Genomic DNA, 14,919 nt, shown 5'->3' with positions numbered 1-14,919 from the left:
AGTCTAGTATATTTATTATACTCATACAGTTTTTACAAATTATAAAATGGCAATATAATATCTAATATATTAGTTACTGTACATTTTAAATCATCATATGGTATCATTTAAACCTATTAGAGTGAACTATATATTATTATCCATACAGTGTATAGTAAGTAATAACTCAGAAAGTATTTGTTCAAATATTAATTTAAATACATCAACATTTTCATAAGAATTATCTGCTTTACAGTAAGTTAAAAAAAAAATAGTAATTCCACTATACACTCAAGTTCGAAAAAAATAAGTTTTTATTACTGTACACAACAAGACGCTCCTTAAATGGTATAGACAGAACCAAATATTTTGAGTATACTTACAAAGTCCAATTTTCTGGATAATTTGTATAAATGCATAGGTACTATTACCTATAATGAAAGGAAACATTTGGGATGAGCATGGTTCAATGGTTGGTGAATCTTTCAGTATAAGAAAGTATTGTGCGATAACGCCGAACGTAAAAATAAGACGAAAAACGTAGGCCACGGAGCTTTAGCCGGCAAGTGATAATAATTATAATTACAAATTCAACTGTTAAAAGGTAGGTATATGCAAAAAAAAAAATGTATACCTACGTCCTACATGCAACTACAATATAATATTATGTACATATATATATATATATAATGTTACTTTTATAATAATATTTTCTGTAAACAATATACCGTATAGTTCTATAGGCATTGCACTGTTTAAATACAGCCGGTGTTTAACAAATGTGTTTCGCACAATATAGGGTCGGCGGCAGCCGCGAGTGGAGATAACCCAAAAAGCCGCCCCCCTCCTCGCGCAAACGCACGCAAGCACACGCCGCCGTCGTTTAGTCATCGGACTTGAAAAAAAAAAAATAACAATAATACCTATACGAAAAAAAAAAAAAGGGAAAATAATAATAATAATAATAATAATAGGCAACGTCAACAACAATACATACAGCGTACATGGCGTCTCGCAGACACGATCCCAACAACGCGTAAGTACGGCCCTCGCGCCTATATCGTAATATCGTGTTTTAGATAATAATATTGTCCATTATCTTTTTTGCTGCTGTTTTGTTCGTGCATTTTTTTCCTTTTCGATCGCCCGTAATATTAATATCATAATATAACATCTCGAAACGAGACAACCACGGCGACACGACGACGACGACAAAACATGCTCTACGCATGGTGTTCGCTAAAAATTGATTCCCGCGAATTAATATCGCGTTCATAACATTGACATTATTGTTTCCGGTGACGGCGGGACAGCGAAACGCTCAGGATGTCCACGCTGCAGGCCCGGCACCGGGGCCACAACATACCCGACGGCGTGACCACGTTCAACGAGATCGAGTATGACCGCGAGGGCGGAGTGTTCCTCAACCGGACCAAGCTCGTGTTGCTGGTCATCATCGTTTTCCTGTTGACCGCGTTCTCGGCGTTTCTCGGACGGTACACGGCCGAACGGCAATTGAGACAGGTAAATCGGAAACGGGCCGCGAGAACTCGGACACACATCGCGTTCGACCGCGACGGTCTTACGTTCGTTAAAATTATTTCCGTACAGTGTTATAGTCTTGCTTACGATATATTATATTATGACCGTCTCACGACAGTGATCGTCTAACCGAATCGGTTCACTAACACACATAGTTATTATCACGATGAATGTCAGCGGACCATGTTTTTATTCTATATTAGAACTTACTCTTGATTGAAATTATTGATAATCATACAAGCCATGGCTAATTATTTTATAAAAACACACAAGTATAGTTTTTCCATTAAAATATATTACAATTTTCTTCGTGAATCCCGTTAAAACCGGGAACTGGAACCGAACCCAAAAGAACCGGTTCTGGAACAGAAACCTTTAAAATATTAAAAACTGGAACCGGAACCGATACCTTTATTCTAATATATTAAAGTACCGGAACCGAACCGGAATTTTTAAATTAAAAAGGTACTTTTATAGGTTCAAAAATAAAATTATTTTATCTATCATGATTTAAAGGTATTACGGTTTTGTGTATAATCTATGTATGATTATATTAAGAGTTTTCTTATATTATATCTCTAACAATTACACCCGCATTCCGGATAATAATTTAAAATTATAATACTTTTGAGTACCGAAATTATCTGAAACCAGAACCTAAATTATTTGGAACCGGTAGCTTTATTTGTTTTCATCAAAGAATCAAAACCGAAGCGGAATCGTTATTTTATTTTTGGAGAATCGGTACCGGAACCGATACCGATAAATTCAAAAGGTTACAGTCCCTGGACTTAAGACAAACTCTGAGTACAAATCATCGGAGATATATTTATCAAAATTATCATGTCGTATTGTCCTTTAATTTCTATTCACGAACATTTCATTCCGTACCTAGGTACCGTATCTAACACACAGTTGTAAAATAACAATAATTTTAATTTATATTGTTAAACTTTAATTTATAAGCTTTAACAACTCCTAAATTAAATATCTAATATAATAACAAACTATATAGTTATAATTTTACTTTGTCAATGAAAATCTAAATTTACAAATAAACCGGTTTATTAAACCGTATTGATTAATAATTGATACTTAGTCAGTATACCTGACCTACTTATAATACTAAAATGTAGTAAATTTCACAGTCGCACATTTTGTGTGATATTAGACTAAACAGTTTCTTTTTTTTAGAATATATTTTTGTACACATTATAAACCTATGAGTTATTACGTGCTTAATGTATCTATAATAAATTAAAAATTGTTCATCGATTGTGAACAAAACTTAAATAAGGTATTGAAACAAAATGTACATAATGCAGATACAAACATTATAAAACATAGTTAAAACATCAAAATATTATCTTCAACTTACCAAATAAATAAATAATATTATAACCTATAATAATTTTGACCTGTGGTGTTTCCATATTATAGTGCGTACCTACTCTATGTATACTCTCTAGTCTCGATGAATTTGCGAAAAAAAATGTTCATAGGCGATTCATGTCTTTATTTAAAAAAAAATTTAAAAATAATATATATTTAATATATTTATTTATAGGTAGGCAGGAACAATTATTTTTAAAATAAATAAAAATAACAAAAATGAAAATTTGTTTGTTATTATTAACATTTTTCCTTTATTTTACTAATGTCATGGTCTGGATGAATTATTAATGCAGGTAATAACATATAAAAGACCTGTTTTTTTTAGCACCCTAAACTTTTTACTTGAAATGAATTTAAATTTTTCTGAGTATCCACCCTAAACCAGTGGTGGATTAAGGAGGGGGGTTCTTAGGTTCTGAAGCACCCACTATTCCGTATATTGAACTTTTTTTTTACAATAAATCACCTATACTTAGATTTCTGGTATTACTTGAAACTAAACGTATTAATTGTAAGCTATTTCCAAAAAATAGGTTAAATTTGATTTTACCCCGAGGTTTTGTTTTTGATGATATGTACTTTAGGAGCTTTATTATCAACATAGCACCCACCATAAAACAACTCCTAGATCCACCACTGCCATCAATGAATCTGATGAGAACATCACTGATGTTAGTATGTTACCGAATATTATATCAATTAAAATTGAATCGAATTTGTTGTGTGAATGTTATAAGCTATTCTACAAGACATAACATAACAACATTATTACTTGGGCATTTTAACTGTTCATATTTTGCATTTTATACACAAATTAAGACATAATTCGAACACCTATTTTAAATAATTATAAAACACACTTACTAATTTGTTATTGAACATTTAATAACAATATATACCCACCTCTACAGACGTCTCAATCATATATTTGATCATTTAAACTTATTTGTTATCCGGTTTATTACATAATTGTTTTCGTACCTACTTAATTATTAATTTAATTAGTAACTAGGTATCACCAGACACCATTTAACTACAAATCCATAAAGAAAAAAAGCCTAATAAACTACATAATGATACAAGTCGTTCTGCCTTTAAGATGTGTTTAACCTATAACTTATAGTTATACCTATTCGTAAACACCTAAATTGATTTTAGATGTGAGAAATTAAATAGACATTGTTAAATGTATGGAAAATTTTATTAATTTTTAATTTATTATTATATTTTGTATTATAAAATACGTAAAATTATCATATTAATTAATGTAATAACCTAATGGGTTTTTAAATGTGTTACTACTATTATAAATAGTTTTAATAACCTATGTATTAGTAATCTTAGTACATTGATAATAATAATAATAAAATATTTTAAATTATAATTTAATACCCAGATCTCCTCCTTCATAAAAAAAACTATTTATAATAAAAATTTGACAGTTCTATTAATTTGTACGTTTTGTTGAATAATATATTTTTTATTTACGCTCAGAAACTTTTGGAAGATCATAAAAGATCATAAATACAGTTCTTGATTTTAAAATAAGACACGTAAGAATAATGTTGATAAGTTGTAAAGTCCTGTGTGGCATTCACAAAACAAAACACGTACATTGATAGGGTTAATATTGTCATTATTTAGTACATATATCGTGATTCGTTCGTAAAGAAGGCTGACTCGGGCGTTGCGGACAGCCAAATACCATTTTTGGCCGTCGAGCCAGAGAGTTACAAGGTTTTTTTGGACCCGAAGTTGTATGCCGCCGATGGGACGGTTTCCAAACACGACGTAGATTACAGCGGCAGAGTGGAAGTAATTTTCCGGCCCAAGACCGATACGTCCGTTATTAGCTTGCACGTGGGACTTTTGAAAATCGACGGCGACACAATGTTAAAGCGCAGACTGAGCATGGACACACCGACCGAACAAGTCCTTAAAGTAAGTGCACTACGATTTACGAACCGATTTTAACGTAAATATGTCCGATAACAATTATTTATTTTGACTGCGACGACGTTTCAGGACGATTCCAAATACGAGCTCAACACCGAGGTAGACGAAAGCCAGGAGACACTGACGGTGACCGTCGGCGAAACTCTTAAATCTGGACATTACTACAGTTTGTTCGTGAACTTCACGGGCACCATCGGCCAGAATCCCGAAGGAGGATTTTTTAAGGTAGTTTTCGATAACAAGGAAGCCGTCAAAAACCAATGGTATGTGGCCACGAAGTTAGCTCCTCGCAAGGCGAGACATTTAATGCCCTGCGTGGATAATCCTAAGCACAAAGCCATTTTCGAAATGAGCGTGGTCAGAAGCAAGGACACTAGTGTTATTTTTAACACCAAAGTTAGAGCAACGGAACCATAGTAAGTGCAATCAAATATTGTATACAATGATCTATTGTTGAAAACGAAAACCAAAAAATGTTGTTCTATACATTTTATCATTTATACTCACCATAATTTTATTTCTACAACGTTAGCGCAGTGGAGCGGCGGTCTAATAATTGTTCAAGGGTGGGGATACGGCTGATTTTTTAACATGCACTATGTGATTTAAAAAATACAGTGAGTACCGCTTAATGTGATCACATTGGTTCAGGCCATTTTGATTCTATTAACCAGTTGATTTCATAAAGCATCTTTTTTTTCAATATAATATTTGATTTGGGATTTTGATTTTTTATTCCAATGAACGATTGATTCTATAAAGCAGTGATCATATTAAGCGGAATTCACTGTATAATTTATGATTATCAGCTCTTGAAAATTGATAAAAAGGTCATGGGGATCATAGGATCTATCATAAAATCACACTAAGTAGGTAGGTATTAATATTTATTTTGACTGGGTATGATAATGATATAAATACAGTGAGTTCCGCTTTATATCATTGCTTTATAGAATCAACCGTTCATTGGAATCAAAAATCAAAATCCCAAATCAAATATTATATTGAAAAAAAAGATGTTTTATGAAATCAACTGGTTAATAGAATCAAAATGGCCTGAACCAATGTGATCACGTTAAGCGGTACTCACTGTAGAAGAAAAATATCCGATAAAACTGTGTAAAATACTGTTTGACACATTGTTTAAAAAAAATAGATAAAAAAAATTTGGTGAATCATGTTACAGCAATGACAATCTATTCGTAGATCATTTCGAGAAAACCGGACTTATCAGACCAGACTCTTTAGGATTGTTTATGTCAAACTTCAAGTCTAATCCTATACCAACAGACGGTTCATTAGAACTGACAGTATGGAGCCCCGATTCTACTGATTCAATTGAAATCATCACAGACGTAGTACCAAAAACGTTGGATTTCATGACGTCTTATTTGGCAACCAATTTTCCGACCAACAAACTTGATATAGTGGTCGTCCCTAGTGAGGTCATGACTACAGCTGAAAGTCCAGGCTTAATCATGATTAAGTTTGTTAAATTAAAATTGATCAAACTATGATTATATTCAATGTATAAATTACATGTATATTGTTGTATATTTTTAGAGATTCAATTTTAGGTACCATACATAAATCATCGATCATCGAGTACCAAAAATCTGTTGAGTTGATGGTCGCACACGTCATCCGACAATGGCTTATGCCATTACGAGGGCTTGATCGAGGAAGTAATGAGGACAAATGGTTGAACGAAGCTATCGTGAATTTTCTTAAAATAGTGAACATCGATCACGTAAGGCTAAACAGTTATAAAATATTTCACAAGCGTAATGTTGTATTGTATTTAATGTACCTGCTGTAATCATTTTAAGATCAAACCTTCTTGGAATTTCGGAACTAGATTTCCTCTGGACACGATTCAACCAGTTATGTTTTACGACAGTTGGATAAATTCAGAGCCACTGGCTATCCATGAACATCACACAGAAATATATAAATACATAAATTCTGTAAAAGGTATATTATGTGATTATAGTCGAATGCTTTGAAAATATCATATTCAAAAATGTATTTTCAGGTACATCAATATTGCGGATGCTGAACAATACATTTACCGAAAATATTTTTAAACAAACCCTTAGAGAATTTATACACACGGAGTAAGTTAAGTTAATAAAATATTATATGATCAATAATTTTAATTTTAATCAAATTTTAAAATACTTTGTTTATATTAAAACCATCATAATAGCAAATTTCAATACATATTGAAACGCCTTTATGAATTAACGTTAGCTATCCATGTTAAAAATTAATAAATACACGGCAATAATAGTATAAACAGTAAAAAAAAAAAATAACATTTTTAAATTTCATTAAAATGATACCTATATACAATTTACTTTCTTGATTTTTAATCAAGTAAGTATGTTAGTTGAAATGAAAAAAGTCTGAATTTTGAAAACTTCAAGAATTTGTGTTAGGTAGGAAAATAATAAAAATGTAACTCAGTAATGATGAGTAGGTAATTTAGCTAGCTTTAATATAAAATATTAATGAGAGAGATTTTATATCATACCCAAGCGGTATAACTACTTGAATCCATAAAAACGTCGGCGTGAACAGTCCCAAAATTCATATTTTTTTAACTTTTTTCCTAAACTATAATAGCTAGAAAGTTGGTTGATAACTCATTAAAAAGGGATTATGAAGTAGATACAAAATGTGAAATTAAAAATTTTTTTTTAAAATTATTTAATTTTTCACAGATAAAAAAATAATTATTTTTCAATAGATTTTCATTTAGCGAGGTAGATTTCCGAAACTGGAGATCGTATTTTGTTGTTTGGGGTCTTGTTAGATTCAGATTGGCTAGGAGAAGTGCAGTGAAGATTTTTAGAACTTTATCTCCAATCGTTAATTCACTACAAAGTTGTAAAGCTGAAAAACATAAAAAATGCCCAATAAAATTTGTTTTTATTTTTTTTAATGTTCTGTAGTGAATTAACTATTAAAGATAAAGTTCTGAAAACCTTTACTGCACTTTTCCTAACCAATATGAATCTAACAAGACCCCAAACAACGAAATCTGCTCTCCGGTTTCAGAGATCTATCTCACAAAATGAAAATGATTATTTGTGGGGCTGTTCACACCGACATTTTTCTGGATTCAAATTGTTATACCGCTTGGGTGTGATATCAGTTAATAAATTTCTAAAAATTAAAAATCTAGAAACTTTACATGCCAATCCCTGACTTGGCAAGCGTTTTTTTTTAACGTCAATATTTTTTGGGCTGGGTACAAATATTTTTTTTGTTTTCTAACCAATTTTACAAAATAGCCGTTTTTGTTTTTATGGTTACTTTTAACAAAAACATATTAATGTTACATAGATTTTCCCTGAAAAAGAATAATATCGAGTAGCGTGTTATGGTTATTTTTATTAAGATTTCAACATAATATAACGTTAAGTGCCTTTGAGTGCTAGCGACACACATATGCGTTTTCGCTTTTATCAACTGGAATACGGTTTGTATTGTTCATACCACGGACTAAGATATACAGGACTGGACACAACAAGGTTGGAAGGTGTAGGAGGTTGACCACGAAATGTAGTTCAACAGGTGGAGTTCGGGGGGGTATTTTCCTTTTAGCATTACTAGCGCTGTCTTAGTGGATACTTATGGAACTATACATTTGTATGATATGGCGCTAGTAATTCTAAAAGGAAAATATCCCCCCGAGTACCGCTGGTTTACTACATTTCATAACTACAATATTCATCTCGTGTCCAGTCCTGTTATCATAGTTCGTGGTTTGTACGTTCATACTGGTTGCTTATAATATGATAAGATACGTTCCCAAAGAGGTTACAAAATATTGAATCAGAAAATATCAAAAACTTTATAAACAAAACATCATACTATTGTTCTATGATCATACCACCTTGCATCGTACAAAACGTAAAATAACATCTTATCAGTATCTTATCATTATTACAAATTAAATGCCGTTCAGGAGGACACCATTAGGAAATTTAATTCAGCACTCAATTAAAAATAAAATATTAAATAAATATTAATCATAAAACTGTTATAGTTGTAGTAACTAGTAAGGACTAATGATCGCTGATAATAGAGTTTAAGAAAGGAATTGTCATTCCTGGATAAAATAGGTATTGGTAAAATCTCTGATTACTCCAACGCACGATTTCATTTTTAAATATGAGGGATTGGATTACTGGATCCTTAATTGAAGCGTTATTTAGTATTTGATTTTGTATCAACGTAACGCTTCTTAAAGTTTTTTGTATGATAGACAACTTTTATAGTTGGTATGTGCATCGAAACATATTAAGGCACATTTAGCCGGTAAATCACTTAGTATTATATGTTTATATCACCTATTTTACCTATATTTATTTTTAGAATTTACAAATATAAAGATACAATAAGTTTTTGGACGCTGTTGGATGATAATGCCAGAAACAAATCCGTGAAATTACCAGAAAGTTCTGCTGTCCTGCAAATTGTAAATACATGGATGAAAAACAAAAACTATCCGTTGATAAAATTACAAATTGACGGCGACGATTTAGTTCTAAAACAAGTAATAAATTGAGTTAGATTTATGTTTTGTATACCTAATATGCGGACGACAGAATTTCGTATTTCACTATTTCAGTATTTGTATATTTTTTACTATAATATCATAATTGTTTTACTTTTATTCATCAAGTTTCGATTCGATTACGACGTACTTAAACCCTCCAACGATTGGGTAATACCAATTACCTTGACTTGTGGCGCAGCGTACAGCACTACAGTGTGGTTGGAAAACAATCCAGAAACCAGAGTGCCGGGATATATTTCAGCATCGAACGGCACGTGGATATTGGCCAACCAACACCAAACAGGTTAGGTCAGTGATATAGGAAAAATAAAGGCAATAATCGGTTGTATCAAGTTGGATGTATAGGTTAGGTTAGGTTGGGTGAGTCAGGTATATATAAGTATGTAACAACTAACAACATAATAAAATAAAATATGTATCTCAAAACTCTTATGTTTCAATAGTATACACTATATGTATACATTATACATGGCTAGATAAACATTGTATACGAGTGTATTTTGTTGTACAATTTCGATTGTATAATTTTAATTTATTATTGTTTGGCAAAAAAAAGTCAACAACAATTAAGTGGAATCAACCACAGCCACTGAACGATAATAATACGGAATTCATACCGTTAATATGATTCAAAATTAGGTAATTAAAAAGGGACCGGGAACATAATAACGTCGATAAGTAAAAGAATCTCCGTTACAATAATCTCGATAATTGATACATCTAAGTTGCATATCTTCAAAAAATATGTACCAACCTATTTAAATTTATTAATTATAATAATATAATTGTTCGTATTTCAGGTTACTACAGAGTGGCATACGAGGACGCTCTCTTGGATAGAATATCTTACGAGATAAGTAATGGCAAATCATTTGACGAGTTCACCGTGGCACAGTTGGTTGGAGACATTTTCGAAGGAGCCTTTGCCGGTATTATCGGATTCAGCGATGCCTTAGGATTCTTAGAAAGGGTTATTCAAAAAGCAGGTCCGTATCCTGGATACTGGCATGCCATTTTTAATGCATTCAATAAAATAGAGATGGTGTTGTATAACACTAAACATTACGATTCTCTTTCGGTACGTATTTTACTGTATATCGCGTACACAATGAACGTAAATTCATTACAATGCATTGAATTGTTTAACTAAATTTAGAAAAGCACTTTAGTTATTAATTGTCACTTAATACAATATATTTTAAACTAAATGCTTGTTAATATATTCTCATTACACTGTCATCCGAGTCATCATTCAGTGTTATTTTCATTAATTAACCATAAACAACAAACATTATTTTACCACAAACTGACCAGTAAATTAAAATAAAATAAATTTGTATTTTAATCCCATTCTGTTGAATGGAATATTTTAGTTAACTATTTTAATTTGTATATTAATTTAAATTTTATATTTATAACCGAAGGTTTATATGGAAATGGTGGTTGAGAAAGCATATGATATGTTTCAAGCCAGTACAATTGATTCACCTGACAAAATATTAGGCAAAATGGATACGTTAAACTTTGCTGGACGTGTCGAATTGAAAAGATGTGTCTGGTGGGCAAGAGAACAGTTTAATGACTGGAAGCAGACTACAACGGATATAAATCCGTAATTACACATTCATTATTATAACCATAAGTATTATTATCATTATCAGTTAAACCTAAACGTATATATAAATAATAAATGCCGAATTATCCAGAGGTAATCTAAAAAAATTCAGAGCACGTTACTAGATAATATTTTTACTCTATAAAGAAAACCTATGAATCATAATTCATAAATAATATGTTTTTGTTAACAAGTGATCATGACAACGAATACCTTACGAAAAATCGGTCAGAATCAAAAAACATGTTTATTTAAAAAATGTATTAATGTGTTTTTTTTAAACTGTCGAAAACTGATTTTTGTTTATAAATACATTACTATAATGGAACTCTAAAAATTTGCTGTCGATTAATAGGCATTTACCACTCGTTTTCACCAACCTCCCCAGACGTTCAACAGTCTGCGTGTGAGTGACAGTTTATAGGCTAAAAAGATATCTATTTGTGATTCACTCAAAAATACGAGAATAATGGATATTTTTTATATTAATTCTAAACTACGACAAACCAATAAATAACATGATAATATGAATAAAAATAAATAAAAGTATAATAAACCATGAAATGAGATAATTTTTCGGATCTTTTTTTTTATCTTTTTTTTTCATTTATAGATTAATATCAGAAATGGAAATGAAATGATATTTTTTTTATTTGAAATAATTTTAATGTTATCAACCGTTATCTACTTTTTCTAAAATATTGTAAAATTACGTGGTTGTGGTTGGTATTTACTATTCTAGTACTTGCGTTTTATTTTAATCATTTTAATTTTTAATTTAATCTGAACCAAGTCATGCATTAGGTAGCGCATTACACATTGCAAGAAATTACATTCATTTGACAAACACTATTTAAATGTTATTAATATTTTTTGTAGCAGTTTTACTAAATATGTTAAATGAGAAAAAAGCCTCGTTGTTAATTTCGAAAAAGTGCTTTGGGAGTTAAACATTACGGCTTGAAATGCAAAAAAATTTGATATCATAAATTATTTTTTTTTTCAAAATTAACAAAATTTCATATAAATAAATATATGAAAATAAATTAACTGAAAAGTCTACACTTTATACACGTACAAACAAACATCATGGTCTAATACAGATAAAGTAAGATTGAGGGTGAAATAAAAAATATATTACTAATTTTTAAAACGTTTGAGATAAAATTAATTAACATACTATACTATTGTGTAAAATAATACAAATACTATACTATTATAATTTTTATTGATACATAATATTAAGACCAAATGAGAGGTTCATTTAAATTCAAATTTTTCAACAATATGTTGTATAAATATATTTATCCTCAATAAATTATATTTTTATAATTTCTCTGTAACATAATATAAATCTATTAGAGTATATAATTGAATTGTTTATGTGATTATTTACTATAGGCAAGTATAAACTAAAATTAAATAAAAATGAAAAAGGCACCCATTAAGTTTTAACCTCGATTTTAAAATGATACAAGTTTATTAAATAAGTCATAGGTAATAAGAATACACAATAAAATCCTGAAATAATCATCAAAAGTAGTTTTTGATGAATTAAAACAGTCACACATACACGCTCATGCACGAATCACTTTAAATCAAAGTTACTATTGATAAGTTTATATGATTATCTTAGTGCGGATGTGTTGGAATTTAAAAGTTTATATGACGTGTGCAGCATAATATATATATGGTACACACACGGCACACACATACACATGTTAGACATATATATATTATATAAGACCTTAATTTTCTTTAAGAAACTTTTGTGTTTACTAAATGTTTCATATATGTAGGTACCCGGTACCGTACTAACTTATTGTTAATTTCCGTTACAGTATCGCACCGAACGATCGTAAATCCGTTTACTGTACTGCCATGCAATATGCCACCAAGTACGATCATAGATTTATGTTGAGTAAATACACAAGTTCTAAATGGGCGCCAGACAGAAAATCCATAGCCAAAAGTTTTTCATGTTCGCGAAATCCACAATTTTTACAAAAGTACATTCTAGTGCACAATATAACGACGGACAGATATTATTATATATTATAAATTCTATATTGTGAAACGTTACAGGATATTGTCAGCGGAAGAAGTGAAATTCGACGACTTGACCGACATCTGGCAATCGATTTTAGATAATCCAACGGTGGGTCAATACCCATTCAATTACTTGAGGAACAATTGGGAAACGTTAAATCAAGAGTAAGTTAAATGTTGCATTTAAAATACAAGTGATCATTTATGTAATGTATGAATTAGATATGCAGACACTAATGTTGGGTTATTGAGTACGATGTTACATGCAGGAATCCGAGCTTTAAATAGCCTAGCTGATCTCGAAATATTTCAAAGTTTTTATGAAAAATATTTCGGCAACACCGTTGAAAACAGGAACCCAACATTATTGGAAGTCTTACATTTCGAAGAAGAGATACTCAGACAGAAGATCACGTGGAAGGAAAAATATGAAAGCGTGATATCCAACTGGATAACACCGAAATCAGCCAAGAGCGATCTTAGGGTATACAAGATCGACGAAGAACATGGTAAGACCGGAGAGAGCAGAACCGAAAACAACGTGATAAAGCCGAGTGAAGAAAAACAGTCTGTCGGCGGTGTAAAAACCGAAGAGACCAACCAAGAAGGTATTACTCCTCCCAAAACGAAAGCCCCGGAAGCAGACAAACCTGTGGTAGTCGATGTGACCAAAATTCAAACTCATTCGTTGGACACGGGTAAAAAACCTGAACCCGCAGCGGTGATCGCCACCAACGAAAACGCATCGCCTGCCGTGACTATAGCAGCCCAAGAAAGTACACTGGCTGCCGTTGAACAAATAAAACCCGCCGCTGAAGAAATAAAAACGGCCATCGATAAAGTGGAACCAGCCGCCGCTGAAGAAAATAAAACGGCTGCCGTAAAATTCGAACCGGCCTCCGAAGAGAAGAAAACGGCCATCGATGAAAATATCAAACCCGCCAACGCCGAAGAGAAGAAAACGGCTGATGTAGAAATCAAACCAGCCGCCGAAGAGAAGAAAACGGCTGATGTAGAAAACAAACCAGCCGCCGAAGAGAAGAAAACGGCTGATGTGGAAATCAAACCAGCCACCGATGAGAAGAAAACGGCTGATGTAGAAATCAAACCAGCCGCCGAAGAGAAGAAACCGGCTGCCGTAGAAATTAAACCAGAAGCCGAAGAAATTAATAAGCCCACAGCTGCGACGGCGGCCGAATCTAGTAAGCCCGTGACGACCGAAGATGAAAAACTTGCCCGCGAAACACGTGAATCGGCACATCCCGAAGTAAGTAGCCCCAACGAGGAGGCGAACGAAGACAGAAAACCCGAAGCGCCCAGGAAAAAGAAATCGAAAAGAATTATTAAAACGAACAATAAAGACATAGAGAAGTGAACACGAGTGAATAAAAACCACGAGTAAACAATACAAACTGTATTATAGTTTATAAATTATAATAATATTTATCATCGCACGTAAAAATGTAATCTGCACCAACACGTGTCAAATTTATGTTTCCAGAACGATTAGGTACGGAAATTATTGAACAATGATGTTACCATGATTATTGTTATTCAATAATTTCCGTTAGTCCGGCTTGCGCCCGTCATTAATTTAAAACAAAAACTATCGTGTTGAATTATTTTAGAGGACTCGGAAGTATAAAATAATATCATGATTGTATTATATTTATTAACCGTACTAATAACATTATGGTGTCTTAATAAATTTTATTTAGATGTATGTATGAAAAATATATTAATAATATTTACTATTGTTTATAATGTTTACGTATTTATTGCCGCGTATATT

At 31.7% G+C, this 14,919-nt stretch overlaps 1 protein-coding gene across 1 annotated transcript; it reads left to right on the top strand.

Moving 5' to 3' along the window:
• The first annotated feature begins 467 nt into the window (after positions 1-467).
• Positions 468-14,514, top strand: LOC132946430 (aminopeptidase N-like). The gene is given in 16 exon segments (XM_061016427.1): positions 468-1,015; positions 1,293-1,503; positions 4,561-4,857; positions 4,942-5,288; positions 6,059-6,358; positions 6,436-6,622; positions 6,702-6,846; positions 6,908-6,989; positions 9,259-9,439; positions 9,569-9,746; positions 10,264-10,541; positions 10,888-11,075; positions 12,920-13,087; positions 13,164-13,292; positions 13,350-14,448; positions 14,450-14,514. Coding segments are annotated over 16 exon segments (3,867 nt in total). The 5' UTR covers positions 468-983; the 3' UTR covers positions 14,495-14,514.
• The last annotated feature ends 405 nt before the right edge of the window (positions 14,515-14,919 follow it).

This window comes from Metopolophium dirhodum, chromosome 6 (assembly GCF_019925205.1).
Source record: "Metopolophium dirhodum isolate CAU chromosome 6, ASM1992520v1, whole genome shotgun sequence".
NCBI lineage: Eukaryota > Metazoa > Arthropoda > Insecta > Hemiptera > Aphididae > Metopolophium > Metopolophium dirhodum.
Note: the sequence above shows the minus strand (reverse complement) of the source record. Positions and strands in the feature narration are given on the sequence as shown.